The sequence below is a fragment of the Chanodichthys erythropterus genome, chromosome 9 (assembly GCF_024489055.1).
Source record: "Chanodichthys erythropterus isolate Z2021 chromosome 9, ASM2448905v1, whole genome shotgun sequence".
Classification (NCBI taxonomy): Eukaryota; Metazoa; Chordata; class Actinopteri; order Cypriniformes; family Xenocyprididae; genus Chanodichthys; species Chanodichthys erythropterus.
Window position 1 is genome coordinate 31,919,236 of NC_090229.1, and position 23,211 is coordinate 31,942,446.

At 40.9% G+C, this 23,211-nt stretch overlaps 1 protein-coding gene across 12 annotated transcripts in view; it reads right to left on the reverse strand.

The window, feature by feature from the left end:
• The window catches only part of acot7 (acyl-CoA thioesterase 7), a 165,254-nt gene that overhangs the window by 105,213 nt on the left and 36,830 nt on the right, over positions 1–23,211 (reverse strand). For 7 of the 12 annotated variants that reach the window (XM_067395333.1, XM_067395331.1, XM_067395329.1 and 4 more), the window contains 3 exons: positions 22,631–22,745; positions 22,164–22,178; positions 21,902–21,988 (listed from right to left, as the gene is read on the reverse strand). In XM_067395333.1, the coding sequence (XP_067251434.1) occupies positions 21,902–21,988; positions 22,164–22,178; positions 22,631–22,745 (217 nt within the window). The remainder of the gene's footprint in view (positions 1–21,901; positions 21,989–22,163; positions 22,179–22,630; positions 22,746–23,211) is intronic. The other 5 variants (XM_067395332.1, XM_067395334.1, XM_067395327.1 and 2 more) reach the window with 2 other exon arrangements.

Below are 23,211 nucleotides of genomic sequence, written 5' to 3' on the forward strand. Positions count from 1 at the left end.
ACTATTGGCTGATTCAGAGGTTGAGGGCGGCCATTTTGAGTTGACATCATTGTAGTCCTTAGTTCACAACACTTAAGTCAGCACTTAAGAATCTGTCTTACACTTTACTAAAAGTTGCTTTTAGCTTCTTTATAAAAGTCTCCTACTCTTAGAAAACTCCTACTCTTTACTAAGAATTTTTTGACACTTAAGTCAAAACTTAAGACTATTCTTAAGAGCATTTCTGAGAAGTTTTATACATACGGGCCCTGATTATGTAAATCATACTTGTTTCTTGTAATGTATTACCCCTAACATTGTTTGAGTACACTACCATATAGATACAGTGAAGAAAGATGGAACAACAATATACAACTGGAGGCAGCAACAACAATTGATGCTCACATTGACAAGACCTTGTGTGAGGAGGTTAGGAGCAACTCTAGTTTTAGTACTAGTTTTAGTACTGGACAGCAACAGACACCGGACAAAGAAAAAACATTCTAGTGTGCATGCATCAACCGCAAGCAATCAAATGGAGCATACTTTGAAATGGTATGTTTGATGCAAAACTGCACACACTTCCTTTAAGAAGATGTTACAGCCGAGTGTGTGGAATCACATATAAGCCCATCCAACACTAAATCATAAACGTTTTAATGGCACTGTTAACAAGCAATAAACTTTTGAACACATTTACAGCCTGCGATAGGTTTCACTTTCTTATTCCCTGACCTTCATTGAACTCTCACTTTATGACTCAAATCACTTTATTATCTCACTTTATCATCTTACATAAAAATTAAATTGCCACCCCTGGAGTCACCTCTTCTGTCCTTTTCAACTAACCATTAACAGAATTACATAGTATGGCTCAATTTGTCTCAAACCTATCTCTATTCAGCAAGGGCAAATGAATTAGATCAATTTTAGCCGCCATCATTCCATCCTCAAGAACATCATTAGCCAGAAACAGCAGGGAAAAGATGAGTGCAGGAGACGATAAGAACAAACATTTGCTGTTGATGGATCCAGCTCAGCCAGGAGGCATTTCAATGTTTTCTATCCTGGACGTTCCTTGTTAGCAGAATAATAAGTTATGTAATTGAACCATTCATTATCCCTGATGTTTTTACTGCTGCTTGCACACTTGCACAGCCACTTTGTAAATGTTTGGAAGTTTGAGAAGCTACAGCGTCACCATAGAGCTCACCATACAAAATGCTCAAAGAAGTCTTCTGAAAAAGCTGGATAAAGACTATTTAATTCATATTTTGACCTTTAATGCCTAAAATTAAGCATTCTCTCCAAATGAGTGCTCTAATCTACATATTTTGCCTTTAAAGTTATGAAATAATTTTTTTATTCTGATTTATTTACCACACTATTATGAATGATTCGCCAGTGCCCGTTATTTAGAAAATGCATTGGTGAATCATGAAGAAACGTCATTATTGACAACAACTTGCTTGCTCCACCTCTGAAACAACTTTCCTTTAAAGCTAACATCATCTAGGTCACCTAGCTATAAGGACAGAGAATGATGTTGCTAAATAGTTATTTATCCATTTTTGAGTACCTGTTGAAGGTAAAGCCATTTTTCTAAAAACTTAAAACCTAACGATAATTTATTGGCAGATAATGTTAAGGTAATAGAGGTTACAGCAATATCTTCACGTACCAATTGTGAAAAAGAACCATTTGGATACATGTTGAAGCTATGAAGAGTGAAATTGACCGCTAACCATGTGCCAATCTGTTGACTTGACTTTTTTTTTCATGGCCTAGTGGTTAATACATATTGTGGTTATGGGAATTTTAGTCTTATTTGTCTAATTTCCCAATTCCATTCCCATTTTCTTGCCATAATTTTTTGTCCTCTCCACCAGTCCCACTTTAGGTGTCTTTAACTACTATGTACTTGCATAAAAAATATAATTATTGTGTACATGCATAGTTAAATTGCACTCACATTTAAATTACCTTGATGTAATTAAATGTGTAATTGATGTACTCAAGTCAAGTCACTTTTATTTATATAGTGCTTTATACAATACAGATTGTTCCAAAGCAGCTTTACAGTGATAAACAAGAAAATAATGATTAATGATGCAAACAGAATAAATTCTGCTTTAAAGCGGCTCTAAAAAAGACAATATTGTTGTTCAACTGAGGTCAGTTCTGTGTTGATTCAATTCAGTTCAATTATGAAATGAGTTAATTTCAGCTATAAAGCAGCTGATACATAAAATTCAGATGTCATCATTCAGCTCAGTTCAGCTCTCATCCAGTAGTGTCAGTGCAGTCAAGTCAATAATATTGCTGAGTATTTATGCCAAACTCCTGACAAAATCTGAGAACAACATGAATGTTGTGACAATCCAATATTGGAAAGAGGAGCCCAGGACCAAAATATCAGATGAAGGAAACAGATGTTAGGAACAATGCCACCATGGATACCCCAGGCCACAAAGAACCTACATTCCAGTTAAAATTCCTATATTCTTGGCCAAATAATGCTTATTTCTGTTAACCCTGCTCCCACCTCTTTTGTGGTTGTGTTTTGTGGCAGCTTAAACCTCTCTGAGCCTTGGGGCCTGTGTCACACAGATGGTGGAGAATGTGGGCATGTGCAGTCAGTGCTCGAGTTTCCACAAAACTAGACCCAGACATAGACAAAATGGAAGATGCAATTAATGCCTTGTTGACCACTCATGTAAAACAGAGGGAGGAGCAAAGTGCCCTTAGGGAGTCAGTTAAGGCCATGTGTCAAGTTATGTCCAAAACCAGAGGCACCCTAGACTCAGGGCAGGTCCTCACGAATGAGTAAAGATGGTTTGGAATCCTACCTGGAGTTATTAGAGAGGATCCCAACCAGAGAGAAATGGCCTTGAAGACGATTGGGGTGCCCTGCTGACACTTTTTTTTTTTTTTTGATGGGGAAGCCCAGAGGACCTGTCAAGATCTGGTCTCTAGAGATGTAGCTGATAAGTTAAAGAAGACCATCTTGGCCCACTATGGGCATAGCATCCACACTCATGCCCAACGTTTCCATGCATGGACTTTTGATCCAACCCAGCCAGTAAGACTTCAGATAGCCACATTAACCAGAATGACAAAGGCCTGGCTCATTATAGGGGACTGCCCCCCTTTGGTGGAAAGAATACTGTAGTGCTAGACTGTTGCCTCCATTCCCTGCCAGCTGAGGCAAAGTGCTATGCTGCTGTAGCGTCTGGATAGATCCGGCGTAGTCAATCAACTTTGGAATTTTCAGAACGCTTTTAGCCTGCTGAACTGTGTTTGTAAATCACGGATCGGCACTGGCCGGTCCAGAAAAACAGACACTTTGACACTTTTGTTACTCTGTCAGAAATTAAACAGAGAATCCCACTTCCTAGCTCTGGAGACTTCAAAGGATCACCCCTCCCTTTGTGGGCCCAAAGAGGCCAGCCAAATTCCAACACACACCACAAAGACACATACACGCACACTAAGGACACACACAGACACACAAACATGCATTGAAGACTGTATGTGTAAAATATAATTATGCTTAAATGTAACTGCCGTTGTATGTCAAATTACATATAGTTATTCCCACTGTATAAGCTTAGCTTGGATTGTAGTTGTGCTAGTGTAATTTTTAATGATGGAATTTGTCTGTAAACCATAACTTCTTTTACATGCTTTTCTTATCTGTCAAGTTTTAAAGCTCTTTCCATGTCTCATTCACCTATGTATGTCACATAACTGCAAAATGCACTGTTCTATGTGTAATGGTACTTTGAAGAAAATACACTCCTATCTGATACCTCCATAAATTATGCAAATCAAGCCACAAGACAAGACAAAGGAAAGTTTGCCCGCCAACTTTGCACCTATGTTATTGGTTATTCCAACCAAGGAGGTGTGTTAGCGTGGTTTTCCATAAAAGCACCAATGCACAACTTTTCTGTGTGTTCTCCCGATTGCCCTGAATCATCCCTCGCCCACTCACGCACTTCTCTCCTGGACGTCACGGTGACGCGCTTCCATCACGCTCATCTTTCGGGACCACCATCTCTCCGGCGAAACTAACTTTCACATCCTCAGTTCAAACCTTCCCGCAGAAACGGAAGAAGCCAATGAACTGCAGCAGCACTGAACCGAAACTCAGCAAGCAAACTGATGCAAGTACCGTTTCTGAATCTTAGATAATGAAACTGATTTCTGTGCTGGCTCTCAAGGACTGTTAGCAAAGGACTGTTAGTAAGTTTGCCACCTCTCTTCTCTCTTTCCCTTTCTTTACTTTCACTTCTGTACATATGTATCTGCCGTGTATATAGCCGTATAACCTCTGTAGTAGTAGTTTTCATATATTAACCCTCAGGGGTCTGAGGATTTTTGGGGCCCTGGATAAGTTTTGACATGCCCTGACATTTGTGCTTTTTTCAGTTGTTCATAAACATATTAATGGAAAAAGTGTCATTACACTGTATTCAGCACAAACTAGGCTACAATAATATGTGAGGAACATGTATATACATGTTTGTATTTTTAAAGGAATAACGTTTATGCGTGGTTATTGAAAAAACAAAAAAACTTAAGTCACTGAAATAAAGCCAAAAAATATATATTAAATCTGTGTTCACAAGACTTTTGGGTATTGGAGGTTGTAGACTAGAGTTTTTGCTTCAGAATTATGTAAAAATTATGCTGCCTACTCCTTCATATAAAACAATAGAGAGATTTAAATTTTCTAAAAACATCTTTGGTCAAGAAACAAAGTATGCGTGGAGGCGTGAATAATCATGAATAATGGGTGATTCTCACCTGAGAAGACAAAAGAATTGCATAAAGAGCTCTAATGAGCTGCATAAATAATGAGGCCTTTCAGTCAGGTAGGCTGTGAAAAAACCCTCTGTTGATCATGTCTCAAGATCATCATAATGTAAATCAAACATACAGAAAAAACAGCAATACTGTGAAATATTATTACAATTTAAAATAATGGTATTCTATTATTAAAATATAATGCATTTCTATGATACAAAGTGTCTGAACAGTTATGTTACCTCTATGGCATTTCATATAGGCTTTTAGCTTAAAAGCATGTACATTTGGAGAAATATTGATGGATTCTCATGTTTATGTCAATTTTCTATACAGAGGAGTAATATTTATTCAGGATTTATTGTCATTACTATGAGCGCTGGATACTGTATTTTCATTCATAGGCTAATTGCAGCCGGAGGGCGCTCTGTGCACTTTTAGTCCACAAATGCCAATGCTAAAGAAGAATAGGCAATCCAGGAAATAACTGAACTAACAGAGGCCAGAGATCGCTAACTATGGCTATTCAAAACACTTTTCAAGACAATAAATACACGATTGAGACGATGAATGCATGTATTGACTGAATTTGCGTCTGAATAGCGCTCGCTCCGTGGGCGTGGCCGCATTAGCGGATAATGAGCTGAATCACAGACTTCTGACATGGCTCTCTTTTCATACACATTACATAAACACAGAAGGTTTGTTTTCGATTTGACTTACATGATTTAAAACCTGACATTTCAACGTTTGTTTAGACACAAGTCTAATTTTTTTGTGATTAGTATTCACTAAGTTACAGTTCATTTTCTGAGAACTATCAGATTGGACTTCGTTCAGAGGGAGAGACGAGATCACGCATCATGTTAATTTTCTTTATTTTACAAAAAGCACAACATTTTGTTTTTACTCTGAGTGTACACAAATAAAAGAAGATATTCTACAGATTAAAATGGTGTATAGCTCTTAATTGTATGTGCAACATTGACGGAGTATTTTGAGTCTCTTTCACACTGGTTAGAAAAAAAAACATGGTGATCACGCCGGCGTGACCGCCGACCCGAGGGAGTTAAACACATTGTATCCATGCTCGATTGTTCTTTTGCTCATTCAACAAAAACCAGGTCACTTTAACGTTTCGATCCTATCTATGCTTTACGTTTGGATGCTAGAGTAGGAAGTCTTTCTCGTGGCCAGAGAAAAACCTTCCTTTTTATAATATTCTGTGAGGAGCTAACGGTTTGCTGGACAAACTAATAGTTTCTCTAAATAATTATTAAATCAGAACTAATCATATATGTAATTGATTATAATTCGTTGTAATTCACAATATATGTTTAATTCCCCCTTGGGTCGGTATATGCATCATAATTAATCATAAAGCTTTATGATTTATTATATTCATATATGTCACCCATAAATTGGTTATTAACTGTACAAAATCGCTACACTGCGCAAACCAGTCCTACCGACGTTGAGACTCTGGCAGTGCTATTGGAAAACCATCAAGTGACAATTAATGAAAGGTAATGAAAGTAAATCATGATCTTCCCAGAATAGGCCATCAGAGTGCCAGAGGAGAAAGACGGGGGCCACTAAAGTACTAAGCTGACTCACAGTTGACAAGATCAGTCACACAGGTCCAGCCTCCGAATCCACCGCCCTGGCAGCCCCTCAGCAACAAGAACCCATGAAGGCGTTACTCATGTGGACAGGAAGGTCACCTCTCCTAAAGATGCCTGGGAAAAAAAGAATCTATGCCCTCAACGGACTCAAGTAGTAAGGCTTGTCACTATGGGACAACCTATTGGGCACGCCAGGGTACAACGGCTCCCTGTATCCCAGTAAGACTGGCCAACCAACATAGAGAAGCCCTACTAGACTCAGGAAGTATGGTTACCCTAGTAAGATGGGAATTTGCACTGGGCCAGAAAGGACCCCCACTGCTAAAAAAAAAAAAGCTAACCCACTGTACAGATAAAGATGGTCACCCCGAGAGGAGTTTGTACTTTTAAAGCGAGGGTGAACGAAAACCTCTCGGTACCAGTCCTGGTAGGTACGGACTGCCCAGTGTATGAGTGTTATTGGCCTCTAGTCAACTGAAAACCCCACTGAAGTCCTAAAAGTCAAGTTAAGCAAAGCTCCTAAAAACCCCAGTCTCTCCAGTCTTTTGCAGCACCATCAGGCCAGGAATCAGGGAGTGAGTCTGTGATCCCAGAAAAAGGAGTAGTAAATGGCCACTCTGAAAATGAAGCAGAGAATCCCTTCACCAGTGAAACCTTCTGAGTTCCCCCAAGCAGAAATGATGGAAAGTGACCGGCCAGGGCAGTTTGGCACAGCTCAGCTACAAGACCCCAACTCTGAACAGGCTTGGAGAAGCATCAAGAATGTTGACAACCAGTTACTGGAGAAAGTAAGTGAATTAACCTATCCACATTTTGTTGTTAAAAATACCTTACTGTAGCAGGTCATTGATTGAAGACAATGTTATTGAACAGCTGCTGGTACCTAAACCCTATATCTTCAGAGTATTATACTTGGCTCATTTCCACCTCCTGGGTGCTCACCTGGGGACAGAGAAGACATATGAACACATACTGAGGAGGTTTTACTGGCCAGGGGTGAAGCGAGCAGTTGAAGATTACTGCAGACAGTGTGCAACCTGCCAGAAGACCAACCCAAGAACAATCTATCACAAACCATTGATTATTTTACCTATTATCGAGATTCCCTTCCAAAGAATTGCTATGGACATCCTGGGGCCATTGCCCAAATCCAGCAGGGGCCATTGTTACATTTTGCTAATCCTGGATTATGCCACCCAGTATTCAGAGACAATACCCCTCGGGTAGCAACTGCTAAAGTGGTGGCCAGAGAGATGTTCCAGCTTTTAGCCGAGTGGGCATTGCAGAGGAGATTCCAACAGACTAGGATACCTATTTCATGTCCAATGTTCTGAAAGGGATGTGTAAACTGTTAAAGGTGAGCCAGATTCATACCTCGATTTATCATCCACAAACAGATGGGTTGATTGAGAGGTTTAATCAGACGTTAAAGCAAATGTTCAAGAAACTGATTGAGGTGGATGGGGAAAATTGGGATCAGTTGCTGCCCTGTTTTATTCTACATCAGGGAAGTATCACAGAGCTTCACGTGATTTTCCCCATTCAAACATCTCTATGGACAGAGGACCAGAGATGTGATGGATATTGATAAAGAGGTCTGGGAGACCCAATCGTCACCACATTGCTCTGTGGTGGAACATGTGGAGCAGATGCACCAATGGATGACTCAGATGTGGCCAATTGTTTGAGAGCACATGAAACAGGCTCAAGAGGCCCAGGCATGAATCTACAACAGAGGCTGGAGAAAAAGGTTATGGTGTTGGTCCCCACCCATGAATGCAAGTTTCTCGCCAAGTGGCATGGGCCGTATGAAGTGGTTAAAAGAGTGGGTACAGTGAACTATAAGGTAAGGCAACCCGGCCAGCATCGGATCCATCAGACTCATCATGTGAATTTAATCAAGAAGTGTTATGACCCAGAATGATGTCTGCTCTTCACCCTGTCATCCCAAGTCCTTTCTCAATTGCCTTTGGAAGTGGAGATGGGAGCCCAACTGACCCCAAACCAAAAGCAAGAACTCCTGAAGTTGATAAGCCAACATTCATATGAATTCTCCCTACTGTCAGGACGGACCACAGTGGTGTACCATGACATAATCATAGAAAGTGAGACTGAAGCCCTATAAAGCCCAACAAAAAGCCATCCGTGAAGATGATGTTGGACCTAAACATCAATGAAGTGTCCAACAGTACATGGTCAAGCCCAGTTGTTCTAGTCTCCAAGCCCAATGGCAGTGTAAGATTTTTTTAATGATTTAGAAACTCTTATTAGTTGATGAGCTCATTACGCACCTGGGGCTGAATGGTATTCCCACCTGAGTAAACTGAATGCTGTGTTGAATGTCCTCTGGATGGCAGGCTTAACAGCCAATCCAACAAAATGTAAGATGGGATTAGAAGAGACAGAATACCTTGGTTTCACCATAGGAAAGATAGACACAATAACATGAATACATGAATAACCCCCATCTCACAATATGATACAGTTTTAATTAATGCATGATCCCGTATTTTTGCTTTTTTTTTTTGCATTTTTTAAAATTTGAGCATTTACATATAAATATAACAACAGCACATCATAAACATGGTCGGTTATGTCCTAAGTGAACATAAACTGTTGAGAAATAAAATGTATGCGAAAGGGCCAGTTCACACAGAACACGTTTTTGCTGTTAAAGGCACTAGATGCAGGTCAGTGGAATGAATAAAACCGCGAGGTCTAGACACAAGTTTTTTTAAAAGATGAACTTCCTTTAACTTGAGCGTCACAATTTTAGAATGCTGTGTCATGCATGAGACGCTGCAAAAGACATGAGACGCAAGCACAACTGTTAAAGAGGTCCGTGTAGCATGCCTTTAGCTTTTGTAACTTTAATAAGGATTAAAGGTGCTAAAGAGGATGTTTTGTTTTATACTTTTGCAATATTACTTGAAACTGTCTTTACTAACTGATAAAAGACTATTTATTAGGTGCACTGAAAGGAATAATATTAATATACATCATCTGTGCACGAGGTAGGGCCTTAAAAACATCAGCCAATCGTTTACGCGATCATCGCGTAAACGATTGGCCCTCCGGCTTGTCAATCACTGCTGTGACGTTCCTTGTGAGAGACGCGCGCGGATTGGCCCTCTGGATTGTGAATCACTGCCATGACGTTCCTTGTGAGAGACGAGCGCGGCTGCACACTCCAGTAACTTTCCACACTCCACAGGCGCCGCATGCAATGTTTTTGTCAGGAGATGGGATTAACAACTGCAGATTATGAGTTACCTGCGGTGAGTCCGACAAAATGAATCCACTAACATGACAGAGCGAATGCCGGTGGTAAACACTCGTGTTCCAATACTCGTGCATGAGTTTTGGGAGGCGTTCCCTCTAAATGAGCTGTGAAGGAGGGGGGCTGTTCTTACGCATGCGCTCATTTCAAAAACTCAGTAACAGTCTTTGGTTTCTCAGTCGACGAAAAGATCCTCTTTATCACCTTTAATCTACCTTTAACTTATACAGTGGACTATGCAGTGTAATTTTACATTTGACTGCTTTATTCAACTTATGTATCTGAAAACTACTGTTAGACTAACCTGAAAAACTAGAAAAGGCCTGTTTGTTTTATTTATGTGTTTGTTCTATTGTATTTATTTGTGCTATTGCTCATTATTTGATTTTTTGTTTTTGTTTTGTTTTTTATTACTGACTGTTTACTTGTCTTTAACCCTCTGGTGCTCCTCATTTGGGAGTCACACTTGTGCTCTTCGCCGTCAAAAGTGACCGGAACCCTAAAATTAACTTTTTTTCCCCCAGTAAAATCAATGAAATATATATTTATATTTTTTATTTTGTGTTTTGAGAGAATTTCATGATACTAATTAATATTTATGCAATAATTATGATAAATTTTTCCCATTAAAAAAATAAAAATATTTTTTTTTTCTAATTTTTTTCACTTTCAATTAATGCAATATTTCAGGTTAAAATAGAGTCTAGGCCTTTAAAATAAATTTTTCTGAAGGCAGATTAACGGCATCTGGTGACAGTATAGAAAGAAAAATGTGTAATACCTAGTGTAGCCACTAGATCACTGGTCTCAAACTGCCGGCCCGCCCTCCCCCTCCACCGGGCCCGCAACTGATCTCAAAAATAAAACATAATCTGGCCCGCTAAATTATTATTATTATTCTCTAGTTGTCTCATACCATATTCCATATCCAAAAGAATTACATGATTCTATAAAAGAAAAAGCATGCAGGCAGATTTGATGAGAGCTGGTTCAGGGCTTTCATAGTTTTTGTTGTTTGGCTGTGCGAATTAAATATTTTTTTTCCAAACCGAAAAGGAATGTGGATAAGGAACACAGACAATTTCAAGAAAGATGGACATTGCAGTATTTTTTCGTGGAGTTTAATGGAAATGCTACCTGTCTGATATGCGAAGAAAAAGTCCCCGTTCACATATCACGTCACATAAATGGCCGCACTGCTTTCTCGTTCTTTCCAAAGCGCTTTCACTCCCGTGGCGTCTGTAGTTGCTATGCAACCATGAACTGCCCTCTCCACAATGAGGAAGTTTCAGCAAAAATTGATTTCTAGTCCTTACATTAGCTCTACTTGGCTACTAGATATATTTATGGAGAGGAGAAATAAAAACCCGCCCTGTACAGCTATGATCAGCTGAGCTTTCGATGTCGGTAAGGAAAGGCCGAAGCTCATCGGTTGGTTCTTGTCACATGACCTGCGGTGCGCTTGCGACATTTTGAAAAGTTGAGATGTTTTCATCTTGCCGCGGCATATGCGCGCCTGGAAAAACGATCTTCTATTATGAGCGTGCTTGCCTAAATTTCGATTTAAATCACGGAAATGATTTACCAATAAACGATGCTACCAATAAACGTTACTGATGCTCAAACTGCATCTTTGGCAAATGTGGTTCAGCTGTGTGAGCAGAAGCGCTGCCAGGTGTCTGGAAAGAAATAGAATAGTGTACAAATGTATTCAGGGATTGTATTTGTTTAGTACAGTGTTGTCCAGTGCAAGATTTTGATGATATTTAAGATAAAATAAAGTAAGGAAAAATATTTGCACTAACTGTTAAAAACTAATACTGAAACAATAATAGAGACACTTCTGTTTATATATATATATATTTTTAAGTATGGCAAAAATATTTTTAGTAATGAACCTTGAAGTAAATGAGAAATGATGCAAAGGAAAGCGCTTTCTTGTGTTTGAAAGTTAAAATGGCCCTCCTATGATGTGTCAATCACAGCAAGGGCCCCCAGCCAATTTGAGTTTAAGACCCCTGCACTAGATACTTGTACAGCTCTCTATGGAGAGGCTTGTGAATTCCCTAGTTGTTTTTGGACATATTTACTTATTTTTTTTAGGTTGAAGATATGAATATATATATTTAGACATTCTCAAAGACTATTTTCTTATCAAGCAGTAGATATATTTTTGTTAGAAATAGTGATTTGAAGTGTTTGCATTATGATTACAGTCAAACCTAAACATTGTGTTATATAGAGAACGCAAGGAAGCATTTTGTTAACCATTTTTTGATTCAGAATTTGCAAAAAATGCCATGTGACTTTTTTTTATTACTTTTTATGCTCTTGACGCAGAGCTCCTGCAAAAAAAAAAAAAGAAAAAAAAAGAAACTTAGAACGATGCGAAGGAACAAGCCTGTACTTCCAAGTGCACAGTTCATAAGTGTGTGTGTATAGTGTGTGTGTGTGTGCTTTTGTGTGTGAGTGGGTGTGTCTAAATCTTGATGTTTTAGAGTGTCACCCCATTACTGCTGTGTACTTTTTTTCAGCATTGTGGCTGATTTGTAGATTGTACACACAAAAATTATTTTTTCTCTCAAGAATTTTTGTGTTTTTGTCAATTTCCCATTCATTATATGGTCGGTCACTTTTGACCAAAGACAACAAAGTGTGACTATTTTTTTTTTTTTTACGACCACTTAGCATGCTCAAATCATGCCCTCAATTGTTTTTTTGTTTTGTTTTTTTTTGTTCACATTCCAAATGCCATAAGAGTCACCAAGTTTCATACCATTCTGATGAAGCTGTGATTTTTAACAATTTAAAACAGAAATTTTTTCTGTCAAAAGTGACCGAAGAGCACCAGAGGGTTAAAGGGTACATAACACACACAGTTTCCGCCAAATATGTTAATCTTGAGTACCTATAGAGTAGTATTGCATCCTTCATATCTCCAAAAAGTCTTTAGTTTTATCATATTTATAAAAGATAGATACGCTGTACGGACTCTTTCCGAAAAAAGCCGAGCTCCTGGAGGCGTGCTGTGGGCAGAGCTAAAGAGTCACGAGCATGCACAACAAAAACGTTTGTATTGTTTACATTATATGCACCGATTGCCAACAAAACACAGACATTTGATGCAGTTTTACTCACCGCCTGCGATCTGCAAATCCAGCATCGAACTGGGACTTGCTTACAAAACATTCATCAGCGAAATTCCGGGAACAAACAAACATATGTGCACAACTACGTTGCTGCCCCAGAAAAACAAACTGCATCCATTGTTCCCTTAATGCTGGGTTCTTTGGGAAGCTGAAAAAGGTTATCTTTCCCTCACAACCAAAAACACACTTCTTTGGTGACATTGTTGAAAAATCTTTCGGCTTCCGTAAGCCAAACAAAGCACGTTGATGGGGGTGCTCTTGCTCTCGCTCTGGGTGATGTGTGCGCACACTTATCAGGGAGAAGTGCCCATACAAGGAATTCCGCCCTTTATGACGTGATGCTAGTTTATTAAGGTTACATGGGTCAAAAACAGAAAACAATAACTAGGCTTATTTTATTTTATTTTATTTTATTTTATTTTATTTTATTTTAATTAATTAATTAATTAATTAATTAATTAATTAATTAATTAATTTATTTATTTATTTATTAATTTATTAATTGATTGATTGATTGATTGATTGATTGATTGATTGATTGATTGATTGTGGTGGGGGCAGTAAAAAATGTAATGGACAAGTAAAAAAATTGAATCACTGGCCTAACCAGGCCAGTAAAAAAGATCCTTAGTGCTGAGCCCTGCTAATTCTTCTTAAGAGACACGATCACTTTGTATGATGAAGAGATTTAATTCAGGCTGTCAATCATTGATCAGCGAACGTACATAGAGCACTCAAATTTGATAAATGGAAGTTCAAGCACGCTTGATGAGCGAGAACCAATGAGGTTATTTTTTGTGTGTCACAACGACATGTTTAAGCTTCTGCAAGAACCTATGAGGTTCTTGCTTTGTAATTGATGACAGAGTTTTCATTTTTGGATGAACTATCCTTGTAAGTAGTGTGACAGCACCAACCAATGCATAATAAATAACACATAACATCACAAACAAATGTAATAACCTACTAAATTATTTACATTATTTTCATATTTTATTTTTTTTATTTTTACCACATGTATGTATATAAATGAGTATGTATATTTTAAGTGCATATTTTATGCTTTGTCAAAAAAAGATTCTTTTTAATATGCCGATAAAATGTACTGCAGGCTTTCTCTAGGTCTTTATCACTTCATTATTTATTTATTATAATATTTATTAGAATTCTGGGATTTCTAACACTTCTCTCCAGTCTGCATTCGACACATCATCAATATCAAAACACATCCAGGTACTTTCATGCACCAATAATAAATAAACCTAGGAGCTTGTTCATGCAAAACTTGCAGCTGCAATGCTAGAATTGTAAATGGTTTTCAGGGTGTTGCAGTGAAGTTGCTAATGTGTTTCTGAGTGGTTGTTGGTGCATTGCTGTGCAGATGCTAGTGTGTTCTGGATAATCTTATGGTCCACCCCCACTTTTTTTTATTTTTATTTTTTGCATAAAACATATCTAAAATATCACAGTCTAACAGCTACACTAGCAAATAAAGTATCAGAGGAAGATAATGTCTTTTTTGCTTCCCTGGAGATCATTGTGTTCTCAATAAGCTCTTATAAAGCAAGGCATAAATTTCAAAGAGAACTGCTAGATACAGACAATAGTCAGTCTCTGTTGCACTACAACTGGCTGATTATCCTGACAATGCAATAATGCCTGCCTATCATGCTCAGAGTCCGTCCACAAATCAACCTCAATGGGTCAAATTGGCAGAAAATAACTAATTACAAAGTAAACACTTCACCCACTCACTTTCGGCCCCATCTGAATCAAATAAACTTGAATTACTGATCTGTGATTGATGTAGCTTTTAGTGAGCAGACAGTTACATTAAATTAAAGTTGTGACACCTCTGTGATCATCATTACACCAACAGTATTTACTGAGGATCTGACTAGTCCAAATAAAACATCATTATTAATAATAGTATCCAAAAAACATTCAGTAGTTAAAAAAAAAGAAAAAAAGATAGGCCTACAAAAATATTAATTTTGATGTATTACTGTTGTTGTTAGAAATGTTAAAATGCTTTGGTATGACTAAGGTTTCATTTCATTTGTTAACATTAGTTAACAACAAAAGAACGATGAACAATACTTCTACAGCATTTGTTAATGTTAGTTAATGTTAATATTCAACATATACTAATACAAAATCAATAGTTGTATCAGTTAACATTAACATATTGCGTTTTTATTAACTAACATTAGCAAGGATTAATAAATACTGTAAAAAATAAATTGCCCATTGTTAGTTAATATTAGCTAAAGCATTAACCGACGTTGACAAATTGGACCTTATTGCAAAGTGTTACCTATGCTTTAAAATCATAAACTTGAAAAGAGATGCGACTTTGTTTAAATAAATGCTAAATTCTGTTACTATAAATAATATACAAAAAATATATTGTAATAGTTTTAATATTTTTAATTAACCCAGAAACTGTGTAAACATCAAATGGAAATGTGACAAGAATTTGACTAATCACTAGACATGCTTTGACTTGAATGCATGCAACATTCTTGCAAGTTATTATATCAATAATTGTGACAAGATATGAAATGATTTTCTCATTTACTGACATACTCCCATTTCTTGTTCTGCTTTCCCTTTCTCAAATTATTGATGCACCACTACTCCTTTTACTTTTATCCTCTCTTCCTTCTTGCAAACATGTAATAACTACAATGTGTGTGTGTTTCTGTGTGTATGTCACAGACACGTCAGGCTCCACCTCCCTGCAATACCCACGCACTCAATCACCGGAGTTCTAATCACCGCCACCTGCACGTCATCATCCCCGCAATCACCAGCACTATATAGTCCACACTCACACACACAGTCTTTGTCCGGTCTCGTTTGATATACAGACTCATGTATACTTACCTCAAGGACTCCAACCTGCTACTTACCTGCTACCAGTGATCCCAGTCTCTCCAGTGTCTCCAGTCTTCCTCCTGTGTTCCTCCCTCTGTGTGTGTGAGTGTTCCTCGTCTGCCATTCTCCACCTCATCAACCACGAATTCCATCTACAAGCAACAAAGGACAGTATCAATTCCCTATCATCACATTGAACTCTCTATCCACCATTTACTCACCTGCTCATTGCTGAATTTCAATAAACAACCTTACTTGCTTTTACTTCTGCCTCCGTGCCGTCTGTACCGTAACAGAAGACCGGACCCGCAAAGTACGACAGGATATCAGCATGAGCCAACCAGACCCTTTCCAGGAGCTTGTGAGCGCACTGCGCCGAGCACTCACTCCACCACAACAACCGTCACCGTCACCGTCACCAGCACCTGTCGCCGCTTCCTCGTTCACTTCTTCGTTTCACACTCCAACCCTGCATGCCAGTCCCATGGCCAGGCCGGCGCCCTACTCAGGATCGGCGGAGGATTGCAGCGGATTCCTCCTGCAATGTGAGCTGGTCCTGGAGATGCAATCGCAACTTTACCCCACAGACACCTCTAAGATCGCCTTCATAATCTCACAGCTACAAGGAAAAGCTCTCCATTGGGCAGACGCACTCTGGATTCAGAAAGGCCCCGTGGTAAAATCATATTCTGCCTTCGTCTCTCATTTCCGCGAAGTCTTTGGAAAACCCCTTTCGGATTCATCAGTCGGTGAGAAACTCTATAATTTGAAACAAGGATCTAACACTGTGAGTGATTATGCATTGCAGTTCCGTACTCTGGCCTCCAGCAGCGGATGGAATGAACAAGCCCTCATCACTTCCTTCCGCCAGGGGTTGGAACCGAAGTTGCGATTGCATCTCGCTGCATACGAGGACAACATCGGCCTTGAATGCTTCATCCAACTCGCCATCCGTGTAGGCACTCGTATGCAGTCGTGTCTCGAAGAGCACCAGGGCCAGCCACTTCCTCAACATCTCCTCCGTCGGTCCGAACCAGTCAGCTCCCCAGAACCAGCCAACGAACCCATGCAAATAGAAAATTCTCTGCAACTCCGCGTTGGCATCCTTCATGTCGAGGACATCCACCTGCTGGTTCTGGAGGAATCCACCGCTGACGTGGTTCTAGGGCGCCCGTGGCTCGAACAACACAGCCCAACCATCTCCTGGCGCACGGGCGAGATCCTGAAGTGGGGCGAACACTGTTTCTCAAGCTGCTTCTCCGGGTTTCCTGTTCCTCCATCTCCACGTCGTAAAGAAATCACTGTCTGTGCTACCTCCATCGAGAGCACTATTGAGAAACGATCCATCGACATTCCATCCTGTTACGCACCCTTCAGCGACGTCTTCTGCCCGCAACGAGCCTCCAAATTACCTCCACACCGGCCATGGGACTGCGCCATAGATCTGCTACCGGGTGAGCCAGTGCCACGGGGAAGGATCTACCCCCTATCTGTGCCAGAGGAGAAGGCCATGGAGGACTACATTGAAGAGGCCCTAAAGCAAGGATACATCCGTCCGTCTACTTCCCCTGCTGCTTCCAGCTTCTTCTTCGTGGCCAAAAAGGACGGAGGCTTGCGGCCCTGTATTGATTAGCGTTCACTCAACAAGATAACCATCAAATTCCGTTACCCACTTACCCTCGTCCCAGCGGCCCTGGAACATCTCCGTGGTGCCACTGTGTTCACCAAGCTGGACCTCCGCAGCACGTACAACCTCATCCGGATACGCGAGGGGGACTAGTGAAAGACCGCCTTTGTCACGCCCACCGGCCATTACGAATATCTGGTCATGCCCTATTGACTAGTCAACGCCCCCTCCGTATTCCAGGATTTCTTTCATGAGGTGCTCCGGGAGTTTCTCCATAAATTCGTGTTGGTGTATATCGATGACATCCTCATCTACTCCCGGAGCCTGGCCGAACATCGCCACCACGTTGCGGAGGTCCTCAAGCGCTTACGGCAGTTCCAACTGTTCCTCAAGGCGGAAAAATGCTCGTTCCACCAGTCATCCGTCCACTTCCTCGGATACTACATTGATCACAGTGGCATCCGGATGGACGAGGGGAAGGTGGATGCCATCCGGTCCTGGCCCACTCCTACAACCGTAAAAGAACTCCAACGCTTCCTAGGCTTCTCCAATTTCTACCGTCGTTTCATCAAAGGCTACAGTTCCATCGTCTACCCACTTACCAACCTCCTTCACCATCAGCCCAAGTCTCTGTCCTGGTCCGAAGATGCCACAAGAGCCTTTGAAGCCCTCAAGAATGCCTTCACCACTGCTCCCCTCCTCGTCCACCCTGATCCCAACCGGCCTTTCGTCGTGGAAGTGGACACATCCACCACAGGAGTGGGAGTGGTTCTCTCACAGCAGCAGGGGCAACCAAGTAGACTCCATCCATGCGCCGCCTTCTCCCGCAAGCTCAACCCGGCGGAGGTCAACTATGACATCGGTGACCGTGAGCTCCTGGCCGTCAAGCTTCGTGTTGGAGGAATGGAGGCATTGGCTGGAGGGAGCCAAACACCCCTTTCAAGTTCTGACCGACCATAAAAACTTGGAGTATCTCAAAGCTGCAAAAAGATTAAACCCCCGTCAAGCTCGCTGGGCCATGTTCTTTTCAAGATTCGACTTCACTATCTCCTATCGTCCTGGCTCCAAGAATATCAAGGCTGATGCCTTATCCCGTCTCCATGCTCCCGATGAGAAAATTGAAACTCCAGAAACCGTCCTTCCAGAATCCATCTTCGTGAATCCCATCCAGTGGTCTGAAGAAACTCTGCCCTCCTCCAATGCCTCCACCCACACTCCGCCGGGTTGCCCGCAGGGTCCTCAGTACATCATTCATCACTTGGCACTGGTCACCCGGGGGTCAATGAGACCCTCTCGCTGCTTAAAGCGCGCTTCTGGTGGCCCAACTTGGCCAGGAATGTCAGAAGGTACTTGCAGGGCTGCAGGGAGTGCGCCATCTCCAAGAGCTCTCGTCATCTGCCGGCCGGCAAGCTCAATCCTCTGCCCGTTCCTGAGCGACCATGGTCACACCTGGGAGTTGACTTCATAACGGATCTCCCACCTTCTGACGGTCACACCTGCATCCTCGTGGTAGTGGATAGATTCTCCAAGGCCTGCCGGCTGATTCCTCTCCAAGGTCTACCTACCGCTCTCACCACTGCAGAACTAATGTTCAACCACATCTTCCGTTACTATGGAATCCCCGAGGACATTGTATCTGACAGGGGCCCCCAGTTCATGTCCCGGGTCTGGAAGGCCTTCTTGTCGCTCCTAGGTGTGACCGTAAGTCTATCGTCCGGATACCACCCTCAGACGAACGGGCAGACGGAACGGAAGATCCAAGAGATCGGCCGCTTCCTGCGTACCTTCTGTCACGGCCACCAGGACTCCTGGAACCAGTACCTGGGTTGGGCCGAGTACGCCCAGAACTCCCTCCATCAGCCTTCCACCGGATTAACACCTTTTCAATGCGTCCTCGGCTACTAACCCCTACTGTTCCCCTGGGACGGGGAACCCTCCAACGTTCCTGCTGTCGACTACTGGTTCCGGGAGAGCGAGAGGGTGTGGGACTCAGCCCACCATCAGCTGCAGAGGGCCCTGCGCAGACGCAGGATGACAGCCGACCTTCGTCGCTCCAACGCTCCCAACTACAAACCTGGGCAGAAGGTCTGGCTGTCGACCAGGGACATCAGACTGCGTCTGCCATGCAAGAAGCTGAGTCCCCGCTTCATTGGCCCGTTCACCATCATTCAGCAGATCAACCCCGTCACGTATCGTCTTCAGCTCCCTCCACAATACAAGATTCATCCCACTTTCCATGTGTCTCTATTGAAACCTCACCACCCTTCTCTCTCTCCTTCCACAGAGCCTGACGTGGCAGCCGCCGAGCCCCCCCTTCCACTTCTTCTGGAGGATAGAGCTGCATACGAGGTTCGTGAAATTCTGGACTCCCGGCGCCGTGGTGGTCTCCTGGAATACCTCGTAGAATGGGAGGGCTACGGGCCAGAGGAGCGGTCGTGGGTCCCGCGGAACGACATCCTTGATCCCAACCTGCTACAAGCCTTCCACACCAGCCACCCGGACAGACCTGCCCCACGCCCTCGAGGTCAGCCACCACGATGTCGGGGTCCTCGGCCCTCAGGAGCGGGCCGTGGGAGGGGGAGTACTGTCACAGACACGTCAGGCTCCACCTCCCTGCAATACCCACGCACTCAATCACCGGAGTTCTAATCACCGCCACCTGCACGTCATCATCCCCGCAATCACCAGCACTATATAGTCCACACTCACACACACAGTCTTTGTCCGGTCTCGTTTGATATACAGACTCATGTATACTTACCTCAAGGACTCCAACCTGCTACTTACCTGCTACCAGCGATCCCAGTCTCTCCAGTGTCTCCAGTCTTCCTCCTGTGTTCCTCCCTCCGTGTGTGTGAGTGTTCCTCGTCTGCCATTCTCCACCTCATCAACCACGAATTCCATCTACAAGCAACAAAGGACAGTATCAATTCCCTATCATCACATTGAACTCTCTATCCACCATTTACTCACCTGCTCATTGCTGAATTTCAATAAACAACCTTACTTGCTTTTACTTCTGCCTCCGTGCCGTCTGTACCGTAACAGTGTACAGGTTTGGCTATAATTTTGAGGGCCAAATATCCTCACTTATATAGTGAAATACTATGACAACCGACTTGTGAGGACATTTTACTAGTCTTTACTAGTTAAAAAGGCTTATAAATCAGTCAAAACAATGTCCTCACTAATATTCTGTGTGTGCGTGAGTGTGTGTGTGTGTGTGTGTGTGTGTGTGTGTGTGTGTGTGTGTGTGTGTGTGTGTGTGTGTGTGTGTGTGTGTGTGTGTGTGTGTGTGTACATATGGCATACCAATTTTAAAACCTCAATTTTCAGGCTTGAGCAAAGCATAAAATAAATAAATAATAAAATACAAATGTGTGGTAGGAGACATTTTAAAAGTATAAAATTAAGGTTAAGATTCAACTGTGTGTGTCAAATGTTCCCTGTTACGGCTTTTACATGGATTGTGCTGCTGATGTTCTTGTGTTTATGTAACTCATTCAGGTCAATGAGTTGACTTCTTGTCATGCATGTATAAATGAGGTGGTGGTGGTTACAGCCAACCCTCTACATTGCAAGTAAATATGACTAAATTTTGTTCTGGGCTTCTAAATAATGTCTGTCATTAGCCACTGGCTAAAAAAATTGTTCGATTTCACTCGCAAATGATTGTATTAGAGGATAAGAACACGTTTGGAACATATTTTCACTGCATATTGTATCCTATGACCACCTACACTAGCTGATTGAGCGTTAGTGATGGGTCATTAAAAAAAAAAAAAGATTATTTTTTTTCCTCAAATGCAAAGAGAGAGAGAGAGAGTCACGCGTAGCTAAATTCCTTTTTTTTTTTTTTTTTTTGGCAAAATGACAATTATTTTAGCCTTCAGCATAAAACAAAGTTTTTAAGACCAAGCAGAAGCCAATGCTGGCTATGCTTTTCAGAAGTTGGCGTAATTAATGCACAAGCAGCAATCACATTGGCCAGTGCTCACCTGTCACCATCCATGTTTTGATTTCAGCCAGTCAGTTCAAATGAATGCAGATAATATGATTAATATTCATAAACACAACAGATCTGACAGATCTTAGCATGTTGTATATTAACATTAGTAGCATTAGTAGCAGTAGAATTTTGTTAGTATTATTAGTCTTTTTTACAGAAACACTGAATTACCAATAGTTTCTCAAGCATTACAACTAGTCAACTAGTCAATAAGTTCTGTTCAATATGACCCATATGCATTCGTAAATTTTCGTTCATACATGGTTGCCACATTTTAGTTCTAATTACTACCAGACAAATCTGGGATTGAAAAACAAGATGCCAGCTTTCTAACTAAAATAGAACCTCACAAGTGACCAGTTTGAAATTCTTGTCATGGGAAGCAACTTCATTAAGGGTCACCCATACATGGCAAGCAGAGTCTAATGTTAGCATGTTTTTAAGACAGCACTAAACAGTTTTGTCAGAACTATTTAAAACCATTTGAATAGAATTCATAAAGTGTAGTAATAATCATAAAAGATTAATTAAATTTATTACCTCCATGTACAAAGCCATGCATCATGCAGTCAGATGGGCCAATGAGGTGGATCAGACTTGACTGACTAAATGCAACAGTGTAAGGCTCTAAGGAAGAAGAGAAAAAGGAGAAAATAATATTATATGAGTATAATTTAATAGAATGATCTGCAAATAAAAGAAAAAATTATTTACCCGAGACATTAAATACATACATACATACTCCTGGTTGTATTATTTGACAATTAACTTCATAGTTCTTTGGGGAAAAAATTATACATACCTTTTGTCTGTCTATCTGTGCAGCATCAGAACAAAATAACATAAAATGATGTCAAGATGAGACTCTATTCATAGAACTCTTAGTGATAGATAAAATGTCCAACAAGCAGAACAATCACTATATAACCAACAAAAATATTAATCACGGTTAAGGAATTATGATGATTGTTGGACATATAGTAATAACATGTTTTTGAATATACAGACCATGGTACTATGGTACCATTTAAGATACCATAGTAAATGCGTGTTCCAATCATTCAATATTATGGTATCAAAATACCATGGTATTACCACCTGTTATGGTATTACTGTATCATGTTATTGCCAGTGGTTTTTGCAAGGTACATGTTTCACATCTGCTATATACTGACCCGGATGGGGTCAATCCATGTGATCACTAATACATCAAACACATGAGTTCAATGAGGATAAGGATGTGCAATGACATGAAGGAGGAAGTGTTACCTGGAAGAGAGACAGACATGAGGATCTCACCATTCCTCTCTTTGGTCTCTAATCGCTCTAATTTCTGAGCCTCATATCTCTTTTTTCCTGCTTCTTCCTGCTCTGAGCTGGAGTACTGCAATGGACAAAAACAATAATTATTTGGCAAAACCTTTCACATTTGAGTAATGTCTGATTTGTACTTGTACTTGTAAATATGTGAACAGTGACAATGATAAAAAATATCGATAAATATTGAAATTTGAATTGGTACAAAATGCATGTTCTAATGTCACTCCTTGGAGAAGACACAATGGGTCTCATTTACTAATAATTGTGTGGATTATTTGGTATTTGTATGCACAGAATTTCTCACGAAAAAAATCTCTGCCTAATTCACAACACATGCGTATGCACATGAATTTTCTTAAACTCATTCTAGTGAATTTGGAGTATTCTAAATGAGTGGCCGCATACACAAGGTTAGACATTTGCATAAAACATGCCCAGACCATTTCCATTTAAGGGCTTTCAACACCACCTTTCCTTTACAGCCTTTTGTCCCTCTCTGCAGACGGATGAAATTAAATTGTAGGCCTATA